Genomic DNA, 17,368 nt, shown 5'->3' with positions numbered 1-17,368 from the left:
TGAAGCCTGATCTTCTTCCTCTCCTTCAGGGTCCTTCCAGAGAAGCTTCTGCAGATCCTACACTCCTCAGGGATGTGGGAAGAGGGAAGGCAGAGAATACAGACCTCATGGGAGTCTGTCTTGGCCTTCTTCCTTGAGCACTCAGGGCACTTGTCGAACAATGCAGGCATTATTGGACAAAAAAGAGTGCAGAAACACAGAAAGAAAGTCACCAGAGTACTTTAAAAGTACCAAAAATCGAAAGCAGTGTAAAACACTAACAAAAACCCTTGAAAGGGAGAGCTCAATGCTCCAGGGTCCTGCTTGCAGGAGCCGGAAAAAAGAACTGAGGCTAAGTTGGACCTGCTATGCATTCTGGGATACTGAGAGAAGGTTCTAGAAGGTTCTCTTAAAGGCACAGTATCCTAATTAAGCCACATAATGGCAGCCTATGGGGCTTGTCTGTCCAGGTTCTTCTCTCTATCATTCCTGAGGGATTTTGCTGTTAAGCAAGGGAAATCTGTACAGGCTTTGCTGTTTTGTGGATTTTATGGTGGAAATTTCTAGTTGAAGTACTGGACAGTGTAGCCTTTTGGCTGCATTATCTGTCTTTAAATTCTCTCTTAAGTGTCTATGCATTTTTTGCATTTTTTGACACTGTAAGAGATTATTTTTGATTGCTCCGGGGTCCACGCACATGGGCGGGACTATTCTCTAGATTATGACTATACACAGAGATCCCCTACTACAGAATGTTGGATAGATGAGTCATTAAACTTCATCATACATCCGATGTACTTGGACCTTTTTGATGATTTCTAAGGTAGCCGATAAATAAAGGACATTTTTTGGGTTACAAAGGGCCTTCTTCTTGGGTATTCATAAAGATATTTTTACCATTTATCTGAATTGATGATATAATTAAGTTTTGAATTATATAAGAACTCCCAATACTGGTTGAGTCCGTCAAGGTGGTATTTACGTACCTGGGTGTGGAGTAATGACATATAATGATGCATGCCACTATAAGGTTTGGGTAAGCCAACCTCTCCAGAATCTCTGTGATTCCTGCAATTTTCTATAGATGTTCCCTTACAAGTCCATGGCAATTGTTTGTATACATTATGTTAAGGAGGGTATGCCTAGGTCTCATGACTCTTTCTCTCCTCTACCCTCTCTGCAGTATCCTATAAAACTAAATTGTTTCATATTCTTAACTACTTGGTACTACTTCCTACAAGTTAACGATTTCCATTCACCACAATTTTATCATTTGTTAACGGATTATTGACAGAGCAGTTATTACAAATCCTGGTTAGGTTGCACATTCATCTCCTTTTGAGAGTCTAATGAGTACACCTACACCACAAATGCACAGGTTGTTGTACTTTGAAGAGGGAAAGCTTTATATCTGTTGATTCCTTGTGATCCTCTGTTCAGTGTGTCACAGGCTGCTGGAACAGATCGCAAGCTGCTGTGGGTTGGTTTCCTCTACCGCTCTTCCTGAGGACCTGCTTACCTTCTTCTTGCTCCATGACTACTTAAAGAAACACAACGTGGTCGACCTTGAGAAACATCTTGCAGCACTCACTAAAGAAGGTAAGGGTAGAAATGGGTCTCCAATTACAGATACAGCCTTGCTTGCACAATGGACCTCATCTACAAACAAATGAAGCAGTGCAGCGCCGCAACCCATTTAGTTGTGCCGTGCTGCGTCATTTTCAAAGCAAAGGGATGTGTCCTATTAACAACAATACAACGCATCCCTCTGCTTTTGCCTGCGCTGGTGCACAACTGGCTGGCTTGCGCCAGCGCAGACACCCTTGCGTCATTTTGCAAGGGTGCCTGTGCTACGGGGATGAGGGGCACCTTCCTGCACAAAAACAATAATTTTCCTCTTTCTATGAGCATAGAAAGAGGAAAACATTAAAAGAAATAAAAGTATTTCTCCTCGTTCCGCCTCCTTACGGCTCCCTTGGGGAGGCGTAGAATCTGACACATTCCCAGTTTTACAAAATGTTGTAAATCTGGGAATGTGTCAAGTTCCATGGATGGTGCGTGGGAACACTCACAGCTACACCCATGGAATGCCCCTTTCATGCAGAGTAATGCGTTAAAGGGGCCATATTTACAATGTCATGAAAAGTCACTCAGGGTGACTTTACATGGCCTTGTAAATAACAGCAAGCACATTGCGCCGCCGGTGCATCAAACAAATTGACACATCGGTGACGCAATGGGCTTGCAAATAAGCCCCAATGTCTTTATTTGAAGCAGCCGTCAAAAGTCTCTGTGGAGTAGGCATCCGTGAAATATCACATGCTCCTAGGCCCAACAGAAAACAGGCTTGGCAAATGGACTAGATTTAATCAAGATTAGATTCACTTAGTTGCATTAGTTGGTGAAGGAAGGCTTTGAAAGTGCTATGAACATGTACATTCAGATGAAAAAAGATCAAGAAAGGCTGGACAAATTTAAGGCTTGTCTGGCAAAGCCAATATTGCAATGATTCAGATTAATTAAGATCTTGCAGAGTGGAGTTAAAATGAATGCAAAGCTAAAGGGTGAATGATTTGTTGAGCCTGCCATTACTTTATCATGAAAGTACAAATACATGTCTATTTTGGAAACTAATTGGTTTTAGAGGTTTAAGAAATGTGTGATCTAAGAAGGGAAGGCAGTAAGGAGAAATTATGCTCAAAATTGAAGACAAACAAGAAGAAACAATAACAAGTAATTCAAGAAGATATAATAAGCCAAAAAACAAAAGGAATAAAAAGAGAAAACAACAAAAGAAAAAAATGGTAAGGTATATGAGGGAAGACAAGGAAAATAATTACTCTACAAACGTTTTTGATGTGTTCTCATTTGAAAGCATCACATGCAACCTAAATCACATCATTGCTGCTTTGTAAACATACAAATACAGCACTGTCCTCCTTTAGTGTTCAAATTGCAATCTCCAATCCTCCATCTTTTAATTATCGATGGGATGGTAAGGGAGCAAAACATCAGGGCAGAAGCTTGCATACAGGCTCACATAAGGAGCAAATTGCCACAGTGCACAAATGTGATTAGACAAGCCAACGCCATTTGCGTATTAGTTCATTATCTACAAAGTGTTATGAAGTGATTTAATAAGAGCATGTGACATGCCACAAATTACATCACTTAAGACTAAAGATGACACTCGCATTCATTTTTTATGTGAGTTTGTGTAACTAATGGACACGCTCACTTTGAAATTATTGCCGAGAAATATATGCAAGGACAATTCTAAAGTAATATAAACATGTCTTTTTGCTCATTCACTCACCACACACCTTGCTGTCTGTGTTTTCCAGGTCTCACCTCAATAGAATACAAACACAGACTGCTAAAATATGGTTACATAAAGCAGCGCCACAGTATAAGAGACATTTTATTTCCAGTGAAAACAGTGTCTTAGGAAGGAACAAAAGCCAGAATGTCCATTTGTGATGCAACAATGTGATGTAACCCATGAACTACAAATAATCTAGATCAGAGCTACTCCATATTTTCGGATAAATTGGGTAGGAGCATACCCCAAAAAAATGTCAGTGTTTTAATAATTTATTTTTTTAAATGGCCCAATGGCTTTCCGTAATAAACACAATGTTCCCAGTTTTATTTGGATTTCATTTCTAAAAATCGTGAGGTCATACATTTGATTTAATTTTGAAGTAAGACTTCAGAATCACAGCCAATATGTTTCATGATTTTTTAACGTATCTTAATTAGGACAAATGAAATAATAAACGCATCATTCTCACAAACCCAGTTGAGAAATAATCCATAATTTTCGAAAACATATCCCAATAGTGCAATCAAATTTGTTGATATCCTAAATTAATTGTGTCTGCATCATAACGAATAAAATATCATGCAGACACAAGCAGTTTAGTCAAACATATAGTCTGGATAGCTGATGAGAGCTTTTTATTGACATAACTTCAATTTCCTTTAGAAAACTGAGGCCTGCAATCAAGGGTTTCTTGTGTGTACTTTACACACTAACACCAGCTGTCTCATTCTGAGCCTGGTGGTCCTTTGGGTTGTCCTGTTTGCCAAGGCTTTGGCTTCCACTCCCTTGGTGAAAGACCAACAACCATATTCAGATACCATGCCAGGCAAGCAGGCATCTTTGCTGTCAGTGGAGATATTTCTACTGCAACTCTGTTGAAGGCCAGAAGGCTCCTTTGCCAAGTAGGCATTATGTTTAAGGCGCTCACTTGGCAAAGGTTTTTTCTTCTAAAACAAACTGCCAAACAGAGTACCTTGAGGAATTTGCATGGGATAGATTAGTCTGTAATGGGGAAAATGGTCAGATTTCGGGTGCCAAAAAACCACTTGCGAACATAAGCCCATACATTATGAGGAATAAAGTACCTCTTAGTGGGGAAATAGAGCATGGTTCATTAACAGAATGTACTTGGGGCGATTTTACCACTTGGTGATTTATAGTAATGAGGGCCTTAGTATTAAAGCAGATTTATAGAGTTAAACGAGCCAGTGCAAACATGCATCATTAAACGAAAGTTACCCATTCCCACCATTAATAGTTAGTGTTTGGTGATGTGTGGGAATATTTAGAAACTATCTAATGCAGGAGCAGGACACTTCACATGCCCTTCACTCCCAAATGAAGAATGACAAAAGTACATTAAATAGGTTTTGACTTTGCCAACATATTGAGCTTTCATGTATCAGAACATCTTCTTGTGCAATTAACAGTATAGAAACTAGTGTTGCGGTGAGATGAACTATACAGCCATCAGCTTCCATAATTTACTGTTGACTGCGTTGCTGTTTTTATTGAAGTGACCCTCATAGAAGATCTACAAATGCCTGGGCGGTTGAAGAAGTTGAAGAAGCTGAAGGGGAAGCAGCTACGGCAGTTGCACCCTTTGCCTCAGACACTCAGCCTGTTAGCGACTCTCCAGCTCGACGAGAACCTCAAAATCTGCAAAGCAGCAAAGTCATGCCTCTGCCGAGCGGCCATGCTCAAACCTTTCAGAGACAAGGTATGATTCACAATACAAATGTTAGCTTTTTACAAAGTATAGAGTGTCAACACTGCCAATGAGAGTACCAAGAAGCCACAAGACTGAGGCAGCAAGGGCTATATGAAATTAATAAGCATTGGTAGAACAATCAAATTGTGGAGCTCCATTGAAAACTGTAGAGTGGCAGCAGGCCAATAATGGCTGGCATAGCCTTACTGCTTCAACATTTCAATGTTTTGTCTTTTCTGCTTCCCAGTCTTTATAATAAAATGTTTACCTTTAATGATGAAAAGTTCTAAATGCATTATAGCCACGGTCTGGACTGTTAAGGGCCCTCTCCTTCGTTATAAGACCTCATCCATGGCTTGTCTAGATGGCATTTACAAATGGTGTAGCCCTCTGTACAGTGGAGTATAGTGATATATCAGAACATTGGAATGTTGGGCGCTCCATTGAAAACAATGGAGTAGCTCCGGCCTTATAGTCCTTGGTAGCTGGGCTGTACCGGCTATTAAAGTCCCGCTCCCTTGTTAAAGGCCCTCACCTTCGGCTCAGGCCTTTAACGCTGGAGCGGGCCTTTAATAGCCGGTATAGCCCACTACTGCGGGCTATAAGGCTATATTAGAACATTGGAATGTGGAGCACTCCATTGCAGACAATGGAGTGCTCCGTGCTTCTACGGGCTGGTAAACGTCCGCAAAGCAACATTCCAATGTTGTTTAAACAAAGGCCTCTTGGAGCCCTAGGGGATTTCAATCCATTCGGGCTCCGAGAAGCCTTTGTATAATTTGTTAGAACATTCTGCCCTGTAGTGGCAGAATGTTCTAATAGCCTTATAGCCCTTCATAGCTGGGCGATACCGGCTAATAAAGTCCTGCTCCCTTGTTAAAGGCCCTCGCCTTCGTCTCGGGCCTTTAATGCTGGAGCGGGCCTTTAACAGACAGTATAGCCCGCTACGGCCGGCTATAAGGCTATATTAAAACATTGGAATGTTGAGAGTTTTATTGAAGATAATCAAATGGCTCAGTTTTACTAGTTGCTGGTACATACCTTCTGCTCTAGCAGTCCAACTCTTCTCTTTCTTGTTTCCCCCTTTTATTTTAGAACATTCTACCCTCAGTACGGTGGAATGTTCTAACAGCATTATATCCCTTCTGCCTCTAGCCATAATGTTTGTTAAAGGCCCTCTAGCTGTACTAATAGCTATCTTAATAATACTATAATTTACAGTGGAAGTCTGTAGTATCTGTATACAAACCTGCACCTTATTTCATAATCACAGCTTAGCTGTGACATCATTGATCATATATTTTAGGAAAATGGCATCACCCACTAATGTATAATAGTTTTGGTTGGAAGTCATAATGCCTGCTGCCAACATTGATACGGTGATATTTGTGGTACCAGGTAAGGAGGAGGTATATTTAGTGCACTGCTGGAGCTCATACTGGACAGCATGAACTTGTGTGTGTTTTAAATTGCAAATTCAAAGTTGGCTTGCATTGAATTGTTTACTACATGACAGCAACTACTTTTACGATGCATATTGGTGTGTTTATTTTCATATGCCAAATAATGGGCTTTATCTACATATTTGCAACCACATGATTTCTAGCATCATGGGAAGCAAAAAAAAAGATTTTGAAAAGTGTGCTGACAAGTGATAATGTATACCGAGGAAGAAAGTACCTCCTACTATATGTAAAAGGGCTATTCAAAGTCACTGCCACCTGCCACAACCTTATAAAAACTAAGAAAAGATCTATGCCTTTCTTCTGTCCGGTCATGGTACTCATTTGAGACTTGAAATATCCTTACAGTCGGGGGTACTTTAGAATGTATGGTATTATCATTCACTATGGCAATTAGTAGGCATCATTAATGGTACTTTGCAGGTTGGTGATTTCTGGTCATGCATCCTGGGAAACTCAGATGCAGACCCAGTATACAAAGGTATACATATAACACAAACACAAAATAGCCACAGAGTCAGCTAGGCTGCCCATTTCCCAACATACAGCAGCTACCAAGAACATTCCCACAAGTGGCACACGTTGAACAAAAGAGAAGCAGACCTTAATACAAAACGTCAGCAAGTATGGAATGAGAGATGCTAGGACCCTTGTGCAGGTGACTAATCTAATCATTTTTAATATTTTGAAATACACAATTTAAAAACATTTTCATCAATTATATTGTTAGGAAAAAATCAGTTAAAGCATTAGGATAACTAGGTCAAGTGTGCCTCATGGTTACCCTGTTCCTGTTCAACGAAATGCTGCGTCACCCCATGGAGTGGTCCTACTGACCTAGAGTGTGGTCTCCTTTCCTATTTTGCCAGTCTGGTTAAATTCTGGTGCTGAAACTTGGCTTGAACTACGGTTCCAGTGTATTTAGTCCTCGTCCTTTGTACCTTCCAGTCCAAGAATAATCTATCAATCCAAATTTCACCCACAAAAATTGATACTCTTTGCTTCCCAAAATTCAAAACTGAATGCTTAACGTGAGCCCTTTGCTTTGATGCTTTTTACAATGTAACCTAATAATGAAGTTTCAAGCCAACCGATTGGAGCTGACTTTATTTATTTAGTTAGGCTATGTAGAAAGTAGTAATTCAACAAAGTACATTGTCCTCTTGGCTGTTTGTCTCTCTAGAAGCCCTGAAATCTTCTTTCTCCAGACATTTCCAGGACCTGGTTTGCTCTAGTTTCAGCAACAACCATCCAGACACATCCCTTGCCAGCTAGCTATCAATTTTCTCTTAGCTTCTGGAGTCTCTCTCTTTTGTTTATCACTGGTCACTTCAACCAGTCATTTGCCATATTCCAATCACATCCAGACATCTCTGCCATTTTACTAAATTAAATAAATCAATCAAATTTGGCATCACTTCACACTTTGCAGCCAATTAAAAGCCTCTGTTTCATGTGACTCAGTCAATACAACATCACATGACCTTACTGTTTGTGAACCTATTGCAAAGTACTCTCTTCCATATTAGCTCCACATGTCTTGTCAGGCTGCCCGCCTACGTGCAGATCCCCTTGATCAGGAAATGTGGCAATGTGTCTTGTTCCAAGAATATTTAAAAATACACACTTAATGCCTAATTACTATCAAGTCCATTCCAAGCAGGCTCAGGGGGTGCATGAAGATTGAGGGGCACACCATGTACCCCCCTGCATGCACCCCCAGACCCGGAGGCAACAGGGGGCCCTGTAGGCCTAGCAGGCTCAATGCTATGAAAACTGTGGCGGTGACGGTTCTCATAATATTCTTGGCAGTGCAGCACCGCCAGCATATTGCAGCCTCAGACAGCTGCACTACCATTGCGGGATCAGAGCTCCCCAGCCATTGCAGCAGTCCTTTGGCCGTCAGAACGCCAAAGTCGTAACACGATGGTCGGACTGCCGGTGCGCTGGTAGCCGCACTGCCACAGCAGGTTTGGCAGTCCATCGGACCGCCAGACTCGGAATTAGCCCCTTAAGCAACTGACCTGTTGACAAAGGCAGAGTGAAACTGAAAAATCTGGCTCAAATATCCACAATCACCTAAAGTTGTTATAATCAATACATAAATAAAGTAATGAGATGTACTTATCTAATCCTCTGTTAGTACTGTGGCTTTAATGAAGGCTACAGATGCTTGGAACATTTTTTTTAATTTTGATTTTGAAAATGTATGTAATGAGAGCCAGAGGGTCCCAAGGCAGACTAGGTACTGGACTCCGACTGTAACAACTATCATCTTTTTTGCTGGAGACAACCCATGGGAACTAAGTACCCATTGTTTGGACTTGACTCCCAGGGTAGTGAGACACAGCAGTCCAAGTTGCTCTCCTCTCCCCTAAACACTGGCATGGAGAGCATGGGGAAGCACACCACGTTGCTCTTGTGTCTCTGGCCCTCCTAGGGTGGAAAAGCAATGAAAAGGGGAGCGCTGCGCACAAACCTACTCACTCTCGTTTTGGAAATTGTAAGTCGCTTTTCAGCCCGGCAGGGACATCATGAAGTGGCCAAACAAATGATGTTATCTTGGGGTCTTTTGGGTATTTAAAACAGGGTCTGTTGCATTTGCTTTTGGTAAAGAACTCCACCACCAGGAAATATTTTAAGACTCGTGGTGTCTAAATGTTGGGACTTTTTCTGGATCAGTTTTTTCTTTCACTGCTTTCCCTCGATGACAGATAACTTAGTGCATTCCCACATACCCTTTTAGTTCTTCAACCTGATCTTAAGGCTTTTTCTTAGCTCCAGCTTACAGCTGCTTTTCTCAAACAGCAAGGAGCAGATCAGGCCCTAGGAGCTGTGCTTCTTACTGGTTCAAGGTTGGCCTGGGGTCAGCAGCACCCTGTGGCCGTAAAAGCAGATTATACTCCCCACCTGCACTACCCAGGATCCACTACCCCTTGACCACTTATAAGGCTCCTGTATGCCCAGGAGGAGTCAGTCACCTTTCCTCTAGGGGTACTCTTTGCAGGACCAGTCCACCAAAGCCCAAGCTCCTTCAGGGTCCGTATCAAGTCCACCCTCTTCTGCCCCCCGCAGCAGTAGGGAGGCCAGTACCATTGACCCTGGAGACACTGTGCCAACAGAATCAAAATTCTGAGAGTCCCACCACTCCACGCAAGGGTCCATCCATGTTTAATCCTTCCTTCCTTGTCATCTGCGGGTCCTAGTCTTTGAGTGGTGTCAGATGCCTGGATATCTCCCTTTGTTACTGTGTTACTGTGAGAAAGGGCATTGCCAGGGTGGTCAGCAAGTGTGGATCAATTACCATGCAGATTTCTCCCGACCCTCTTCTTCTCCCAAATTTCCCCTTGACTGAAGGCTTTAATCTACCTACTGTCCATCAAAGTAATTAACTTGGCCAAGCAGGATACTTTAACACCCAAATTAAAACATGAGTTTACTCAGGAAAATACTGGAACACCCAAAGTACATGAAGGAGTGCCAATATGGACAAAATATTATTATATTTGTACTTCAGACCTTTTTTAAACCAATAGAAAAGACAATCTTTTTCCTAGGTTTACCTAATGCAAAGTTGATGTTTTGCTGCAGCTTTCACCTACAGCATGAATAAAGCAAAGCACTACAGACTTACAGCGACGCACTACAGACTCGCAGTAAAGCAATGCAGACTCACTATAGTCAAAGAGAAATTGGACTATTTCTTTAGGATGCCCAATTAAATTATGAGGCCAGCACAGACTACAACCAATTTATTAAAGGTCCCATCTGCAACAGGCTACCTGTGTGCAGATACTAGGCTGAGTTCGATAGTTGTGCCATTCTCAAACTGTACATGTGTGACCAATTGTGTGCACACATGGTCACATGATTCCACCTCAGAGCCTCATATCCTAGCTGCGGACCAATGGACTTTATCTCAAAAGGCCGGCACTGGTAGTTAGGGCTCAAATCAATTTGAGCAGATCTAGCAGGGGTGTCACTAAGTACTACACACTCAGATTAGAGGTCCAAAAACCAGGTGGTCCAAAAGCAAAAGGATTAGGGACTTTAAACCAGACGAGGACCCATTTCTTCAGAACACATAATGCCTAAACAGTGTTATTCAGTTTAGCTCATACCCAGATCAAGAAATGGTTGGAAATGCACTGGACAACAACATCTTTTGGTTCTGAGTCCTCTTAAGTCCTCGGTTATACATTCAGGATTGCATTAAAAGAGTTCCAGTAATTTCAAAAGAGCTAGTAATGGGAGTTACTGGCTCCATTGGATTTATGAGATCTGTTCAATTGATTTATAAAGTTGTCTATATAAAACATTTATGTAGGTTTTAAGAAATATATATTTTACACATTTATTTTGCAGGCAGGCCTTTTTTACACAGAGAACTTACAAGGCAGAGATGTCCATTTACAACGAGCCGCGTGTCTCGCCCTAAAGCATCTAAGAGTAAGTACAGGATTTATGTTTACGGTACATTCTCCAAGTGCGTCCTGTACTCATTATTTGTTTATTTGATTCCTAGAAAGGACCAGAGATTTACTCCAGTCAATGGGTCGAAAAAATTCAATTTCAGGGTGGGGTTGTGTTTGCAGCACATCCTCAAACTTGGTGGTGGTGTAGTAGAAGGGCTTGCTCTATGGAGAAAACAATTTTCTCGTGGAGGAAGAAAGTGCCATTGCGTGGATGAGAGGTGCAGTTATGCACTGTATTTAAATTCACATGCGGCAATCCCTCCACATTGACATGCCACCAAATTCTATTTCTTTTGCAGGAGTACGCCTGACAACCTTTGACTTACATGTTCCATGTCCTTCCCTGGGATAAAAAAAAAAGAAAAAGCTTAAAAAGTACTAGTATGCATTTTGCATGCATATTTGTAAAGAATGTATAATCATTAATACAGCCTTTGCACCAGCGTAAATTAGAATTTTCAAAGGTTTTCCAAGAGTATTCTTTGATGTCCTGCACGCGACACAGTGTCACAGTGGTATTCCTGGTGTGTAGACTTTCGAATTCCTTTGTTAATCAGTCACATAATGTTTACATGTAATGTAAACAAATGCACATGCTAAGTACAGAACATGGCGGCATACAAAAGGCAGGTGACATTTTTGTCAAAGTTTAAAGTTGTGAATCTGGTTATCTTCTAGTCATGCTTTCACATATTTAGCTTGTATTCAAGTATTTAATCTAGCCGTAGAATATAAAAATCTCCTTTGCGTGGCATAAGTTTGTTGTTAAGAATTCATGAAAAATATTTCTACTTCCTACTCTATGTCGTAAAAAAATAATAATAATAAACAAAGTCAAAATGATCTCAGCTTTTGAGAGAAACAAAGTAGGCTTGGCTAATGTTTGCAATAGCAAGGAAATTGATTATACTTTCTGTGAAGTAAACATCTGGACCATGACAAGTTTCTTGTGGCAAGGTTAATGTCATTGTCATAGCCACTTCACTCTCTTCAGCAACAGATTTCCATATATGGAAGTCACAGTGTCAGAAATCAAGGTAGTGACATATCAGGTGAAACAGAGTGCAAAGAATAAGGGAAATTGATCCCCTGTGAGCAGGTCGACATTTTGATACAAGGACACCATATTCCAGTTATGATTTCCCCAGTAGATCAGACTGTGCTCTTCGAGGTAACACCCTAAGTGACTCATTCAGAAAAGTATGAAAAAACATGTGTAAATTGCACGACAAATAAAGTAACGCATGTGCATTCTTTCAACACTTTAAACGTTCATGTAATTCATATTACAATTCATACATATATTAGACATACTGTATTCATGGACCGTACATTAGTCTCATCAACTAGTCTAACCATACATTTAAAATTGTACATGCATTACAAACGTACAGTTAGGAAAAATAAGGGATACAGATATGATTCAAATTATTTGCTTCTGCAACAATTTCCCCTCTGTCTGTATGACAGAAATATTTTTGCACCAGAGCAAACATTTAAAAAAAAATGATTATGGAACTATGGTTCATTGTTCTTTTGTGTTTGTGAATCTGTAGATCTAATAGAGATTGTATGAAAGAAAACCCACTAACTTAAAAAACGTTTTAAAAAAGATAGAGCAAACTGTTAAGGCATTGTTTTGCTAATAAAATGGAATAAAATTATTTTTCTCAAGGTTAGTCACATCTTTTACTTTTCAGCCAGGAAGGAAATGGACAACATCAATTGTGGGATCATTGATAAACCTTCAGAACAGATTGTTGTGACTGCAAATGGTTTACAAGCATAATCATTATTTTTAACAAAGAAACCTGCTCCTTGAAAAAACGTTAACAGCGCTGACTTTTTTAGCACTATGCTGGCAGTCGTGTAATAAAAGTGGAACAAACTGATTTTTCCTCGATTACAATACTATCTTTCACACTTGGCAAGTGGAGAAAATGTATTTGATTGGCTTCTTATTATACAAACAGAGCAGCAAAAATATCAATGTGTGCCCTGGTAAAAAATATTGTTTGCAACATTTCTTACAATAGAAGAAGCCACGACTGCACCAATTGATTTGCCTGTTATGTACCAAAGCAACACTTTTTTTATTTGCCCACTGATACATTTTGAGGTAAATTAGGTATATAAATAAGTGCAGAAAGGGCATTGTGAATGCTAACAACTAACTATTTATTACCTTGCGTCGGGCCGGACTGAGAGCCAAAAACAGCCCTGGTAATTTTTGTCGGACCAGCCCCCTCACTGCATAACCTGTCTCAGGCAGCTCTGTTCGGTTGCGCTGAGGCTTATATTTACATTGGACTTCGCTGCTGGAGTAACTGTGGACCGTTCAAGCCTTCAGCAAGAGCGGCCTGATAGGTCAAAATCGGCCCCTTAGGTGAAAATCAACCCCTTTGCCTCCTGCCCACCAGGGAAATGCCCGATGACCGGTATGACCAGTCCGGCTCTAACTTGCCTGTGGTTAATTGGTACAGACGGGGCCAGTTACACAGGGGGACTACATTTTTCCAGTCCCTGGATTGGCAAGCTCGCGTACCACAAAGCGTACAAGAAACCTTTGACACCTGCACATACACTAAATACAGCAGTCCAGAGTGCAGACCCCGAGAGGAGAATAGTTTTGCCAGTGGTACTAGGCTTTCCAAAGTACCCCGGCCTTTGCAAGCCTGCCCACCTCCTGGAGATAAAAGAAACCTGCAACTCCTGCAGCACGACACACTAAATGTGGCGGGACAGAGCGTCCACTCCAGAGACCAGTTACGCGGGGAGGGGACTATGTTTCCTTAAGTTCTCAAGCTTTTGCAAGCCAGTCTACCACCTTGAAATAAAAGAAACCTATGACTCCTGTAGTGTTCATGCCCAAGGAAGGCTTGTTTACGCCCATAAAAGCTAGTAAGAAGCAGGGCAGGCAGCCCCTCAATAGGTCACTTTGCTGTAGTGATAAATGCTTACTGTTCTATGGTCAACTGTGAAGTTCTTTTGCTGGGATATACCATCACCCTTTGCTTTCCTGATTGATTAATTTGTTTTGCCTCACTAAATAGAATGTGGAGGTTCTTATCAAAGTGTGGCTTTCAAAAAGCCAGCTGTGTCTCGGAAGTTTGACATCTTAATGTTCTATTGCTCTTGCTGACTAGGGCATGGGCCCTAAAAATAAGTAAGGCTCTCAAGCCAACCAAGCATGCCTCAGAGGTATGATAAGCTGTAAAGTGCCTCAATTGAAAAACAAAAACAAAGGTTAAAATAATGGTATAGTTAGGAGTGTTGAAACTACTAATTAGTAAGAACCAATGTTAAAAAACTCAAAAAACACAGAAATACACCAGTTAATGATTAGACAATTACTTATAACTTGCGCCCTTATCATGCACTGCTTTTTGACCTCACATATTCCCTTGGGGACCAGGGCACTCAGTAATAATTTGAAGAATATTATACCTAAATGAATGATGACATCAATAATGTTATTTAACACATCATATAAGAGGTAAAATGGTGTTCAGATGTGCCTCACTTTTGTATTAAATACGGCATGTTAGCATTCTGGTTGTACTTTAGAACTCTGTGGTGTAACTGCAGTTGATCACTAAGGATAAACATATCACTAAGCATGCTTCTGCAAATTTCACTTTAACCCCTTCAGCGCTAATGACAAGGGTAACTCGTCATGGACTTTCCATTGATTTCAATGGAAAGTGAATGGACCTCGCACACACCCCTTAGCAGCCAAGTGGTTAAACAAAATAGTTGAGCTTACAGAGGAACTAGAAACTATACCGCCTACACAATAGAAGAAATTCTAATGAGGTTGCCACCTCTTATGTGAAATAATAACCTCCCACAAAATTAAAGTTGTTTGCCATAATACATTTGCCTCTGGGGCAAACAAAAATCATAGTATAGCGGGGTTGTAATGACCAAGGTTTCTTTTGACTGTGACATCAACATGGTTGACAGAGGTTCTTTGGATTTATTGTCTTTGAAATGTTCGTCTAGGGTCTCCGTGACTATATTTCATGTCTATAAATGAGCCAACATGAAAGAGAAATAATCTGATACTTTACATCTGCTAGATACATTATTGACTGAGTATAACCCATTGTTTAGCTAGGCGGCAGCTGTGGATTTCAATACCACATATGAGCTCATTAGTAATTTGGGGAATTTGGTGGGGGGGGACGAGAAGTAATGGGTCATACCCAAACTTTCACCCGATTCACTAAAACGATAAAATGCAATGGCTTTACAGTTAGCTGTAGATGTAGAATATATTTTTCTCCATGAATGGATTAGGAATCGCTTGATTGGATTGGGAATCGTTTGATTGATATGATAATAATTGAAAGATCAGAGAGCGATCATGATCGACTGTCCTTGATTCTAAAGGTAATTTTTGATGCAAAGTCACAGGTTTTTCACAAACGACACTCTTCAAACCCTGAAGGCATCTCCCTAGCTAACAACCATAGATGGGTTATGGAGTGTATAACCCTGTTGAACTTTCACACAACTCGAGACTCTTGGAGGCTTTCATTTTTTTTTCTCTTTTCTTTTTTAACGGCCACAAAGCAGTAAAGACTGTCATTACGCTATCTTAAAGCTGAATATCGGGTTTTTTAAATGGGGTAGGTTTTTTTGGGTGGGGGGTGATGTTCATGTGTTTTATACTGTATAGATTTTAAGTAATCACACAGTTAATAAAAGATTTACTTACACCATAGATGGGTTAGATACGTAAGTACTCACTTCTTTCAATCTGTGGTACTGTTGTACCTTGTCAAGAGGCTTTGTCTTCTTCAAACAATGATGCCCACTCCTAGGTTTTGAATCATGTGGAAATATTTACATCAAAAGCTACAGTTTTAAAAATGGAACTAAATTATCCCAGCAGGTTAACACATAAACATAATATGTGTTATGATAGTGTTTGCATAGAGCTAATTTAAATTTGCAGCTGGACTTGAAAACAAAGAAAAGACTGAAATAGGTAGCACCTATCAGTTTTAAAAAATGATTTCGAAATTGAGTTAGGTGAGTTCGAAGCAGCAACAGTGGTCGAATTTGCTGACAGCAACCAAGAAGAAAAATTCTCCACCCTCTTTGCATATTGTTGCTCATGGCAGGCCAGTGACTATTTTTAAACCTGAAATATTTATACAACATAAAGTTTGAATACAGCATCTTACCTCTTTACATGCTCAGGATAATGCTATCTCTAATAGAAGTCTTTTTTATTTACAAAACAGGTGAAAGAAAGCATTGAACAAATTGCTTGCCTCTGTCAGTCCGAAGTCGAGGAAGTGCGGAACACTGCAAGAGGGACTGTCATGGCATTCGGTAAACAACCTCACTTGAAATCAAATATCTTAACTAGGTTGTAGGAAGGTACCTCATGGAAATTAAGAGACTTGTGACCAGTTTGCTCATTTGATCTTGGAACATTATCGAGAAAAAAAGTTCAACATTCAGGAATAGGATCTTTGTATATTAGATATATTGCCATATTAGGGATTTTAATTGAGAGGGATGTAAATAGATGGTAATCACCCATGTTTTGGTACTTATCTAGACTATTCCAGAGGTAATATCTAAAAGTTGGTGTCTTGGTAGATATCTGCCACTGAAATAATAGTCATTGGTCGATGTACTGTTAAAGACTAATTTTAAGGCTAACACTCTAAAAGAAACAAACCCCCCTGTATTAACATGCTTTGGAATAGGTAAATGAAGACGTATAGTCGATATACGACTTTAGGCACCTAGTATTATTATTTATGGAATTTGATGTCAGTTAAAAAATGCAAGACACATTAATGTTTAACATTTTTAAAGATTCCACCAAAATCACAAATCTTACTTTGGCTAAGGTTTTACTCTTGGCCAACTACAGCTTGAAGTTGAAATGTGCTTCCCTGCACATCTGGCTAACTCACCAAGCTGGGCATCCTTACAAGGACCTTTTATGTGAAATTTTACTCCAGGTAGGAAGCTACAGATGGAGTAGTTTCTGTCCTGTAACTCCAGTTCTGTAGTAGGGGTATCTCTGTTATAGTCATAATCTAGTGAATAGTCCCGCCCATATGCGTGGACCCCGGAGCAATCAAAAATAATCTCTTACAGTGTCAAAAAATGCAGAAATGCATAGACACTTAAGAGAGAATTTAAAGACAGATAATGCAGCCAAAAAAGGCTACACTGTCCAATACTTCAACTAGAAATTCCACCACAAAATCCACAAAACAGCAAAGCCTGTACAGATTTCCCTTGCTTAACAGCAAAATCCCTCAGGAATGATAGAGAGAAGAACCTGGACAGACAAGCCCCATAGGCTGCCATTATGTGGCTTAAATAGGATACTGTGCCTTTAAGGAACCTTCCAGAACCTTCTCCCAGTATCCCAGAATGC

At 40.3% G+C, this 17,368-nt stretch overlaps 1 protein-coding gene across 3 annotated transcripts in view; it reads left to right on the top strand.

Annotated features, from left to right (window-relative positions):
- The window catches only part of RIPOR3 (RIPOR family member 3), a 452,740-nt gene that overhangs the window by 418,210 nt on the left and 17,162 nt on the right, over positions 1 to 17,368 (top strand). For all 3 annotated transcript variants that reach the window (XM_078652038.1, XM_078652039.1, XM_078652040.1), the window contains 4 exons: positions 1,420 to 1,578; positions 4,822 to 5,024; positions 10,844 to 10,927; positions 16,209 to 16,299. In XM_078652038.1, coding sequence (XP_078508164.1) covers positions 1,420 to 1,578; positions 4,822 to 5,024; positions 10,844 to 10,927; positions 16,209 to 16,299 — 537 coding nt within the window. The remainder of the gene's footprint in view (positions 1 to 1,419; positions 1,579 to 4,821; positions 5,025 to 10,843; positions 10,928 to 16,208; positions 16,300 to 17,368) is intronic.

This window comes from Lissotriton helveticus, chromosome 7, assembly GCF_964261635.1.
Source record: "Lissotriton helveticus chromosome 7, aLisHel1.1, whole genome shotgun sequence".
Classification (NCBI taxonomy): domain Eukaryota; kingdom Metazoa; phylum Chordata; class Amphibia; order Caudata; family Salamandridae; genus Lissotriton; species Lissotriton helveticus.
This window is presented reverse-complemented; position numbering and strand designations above follow the sequence as displayed.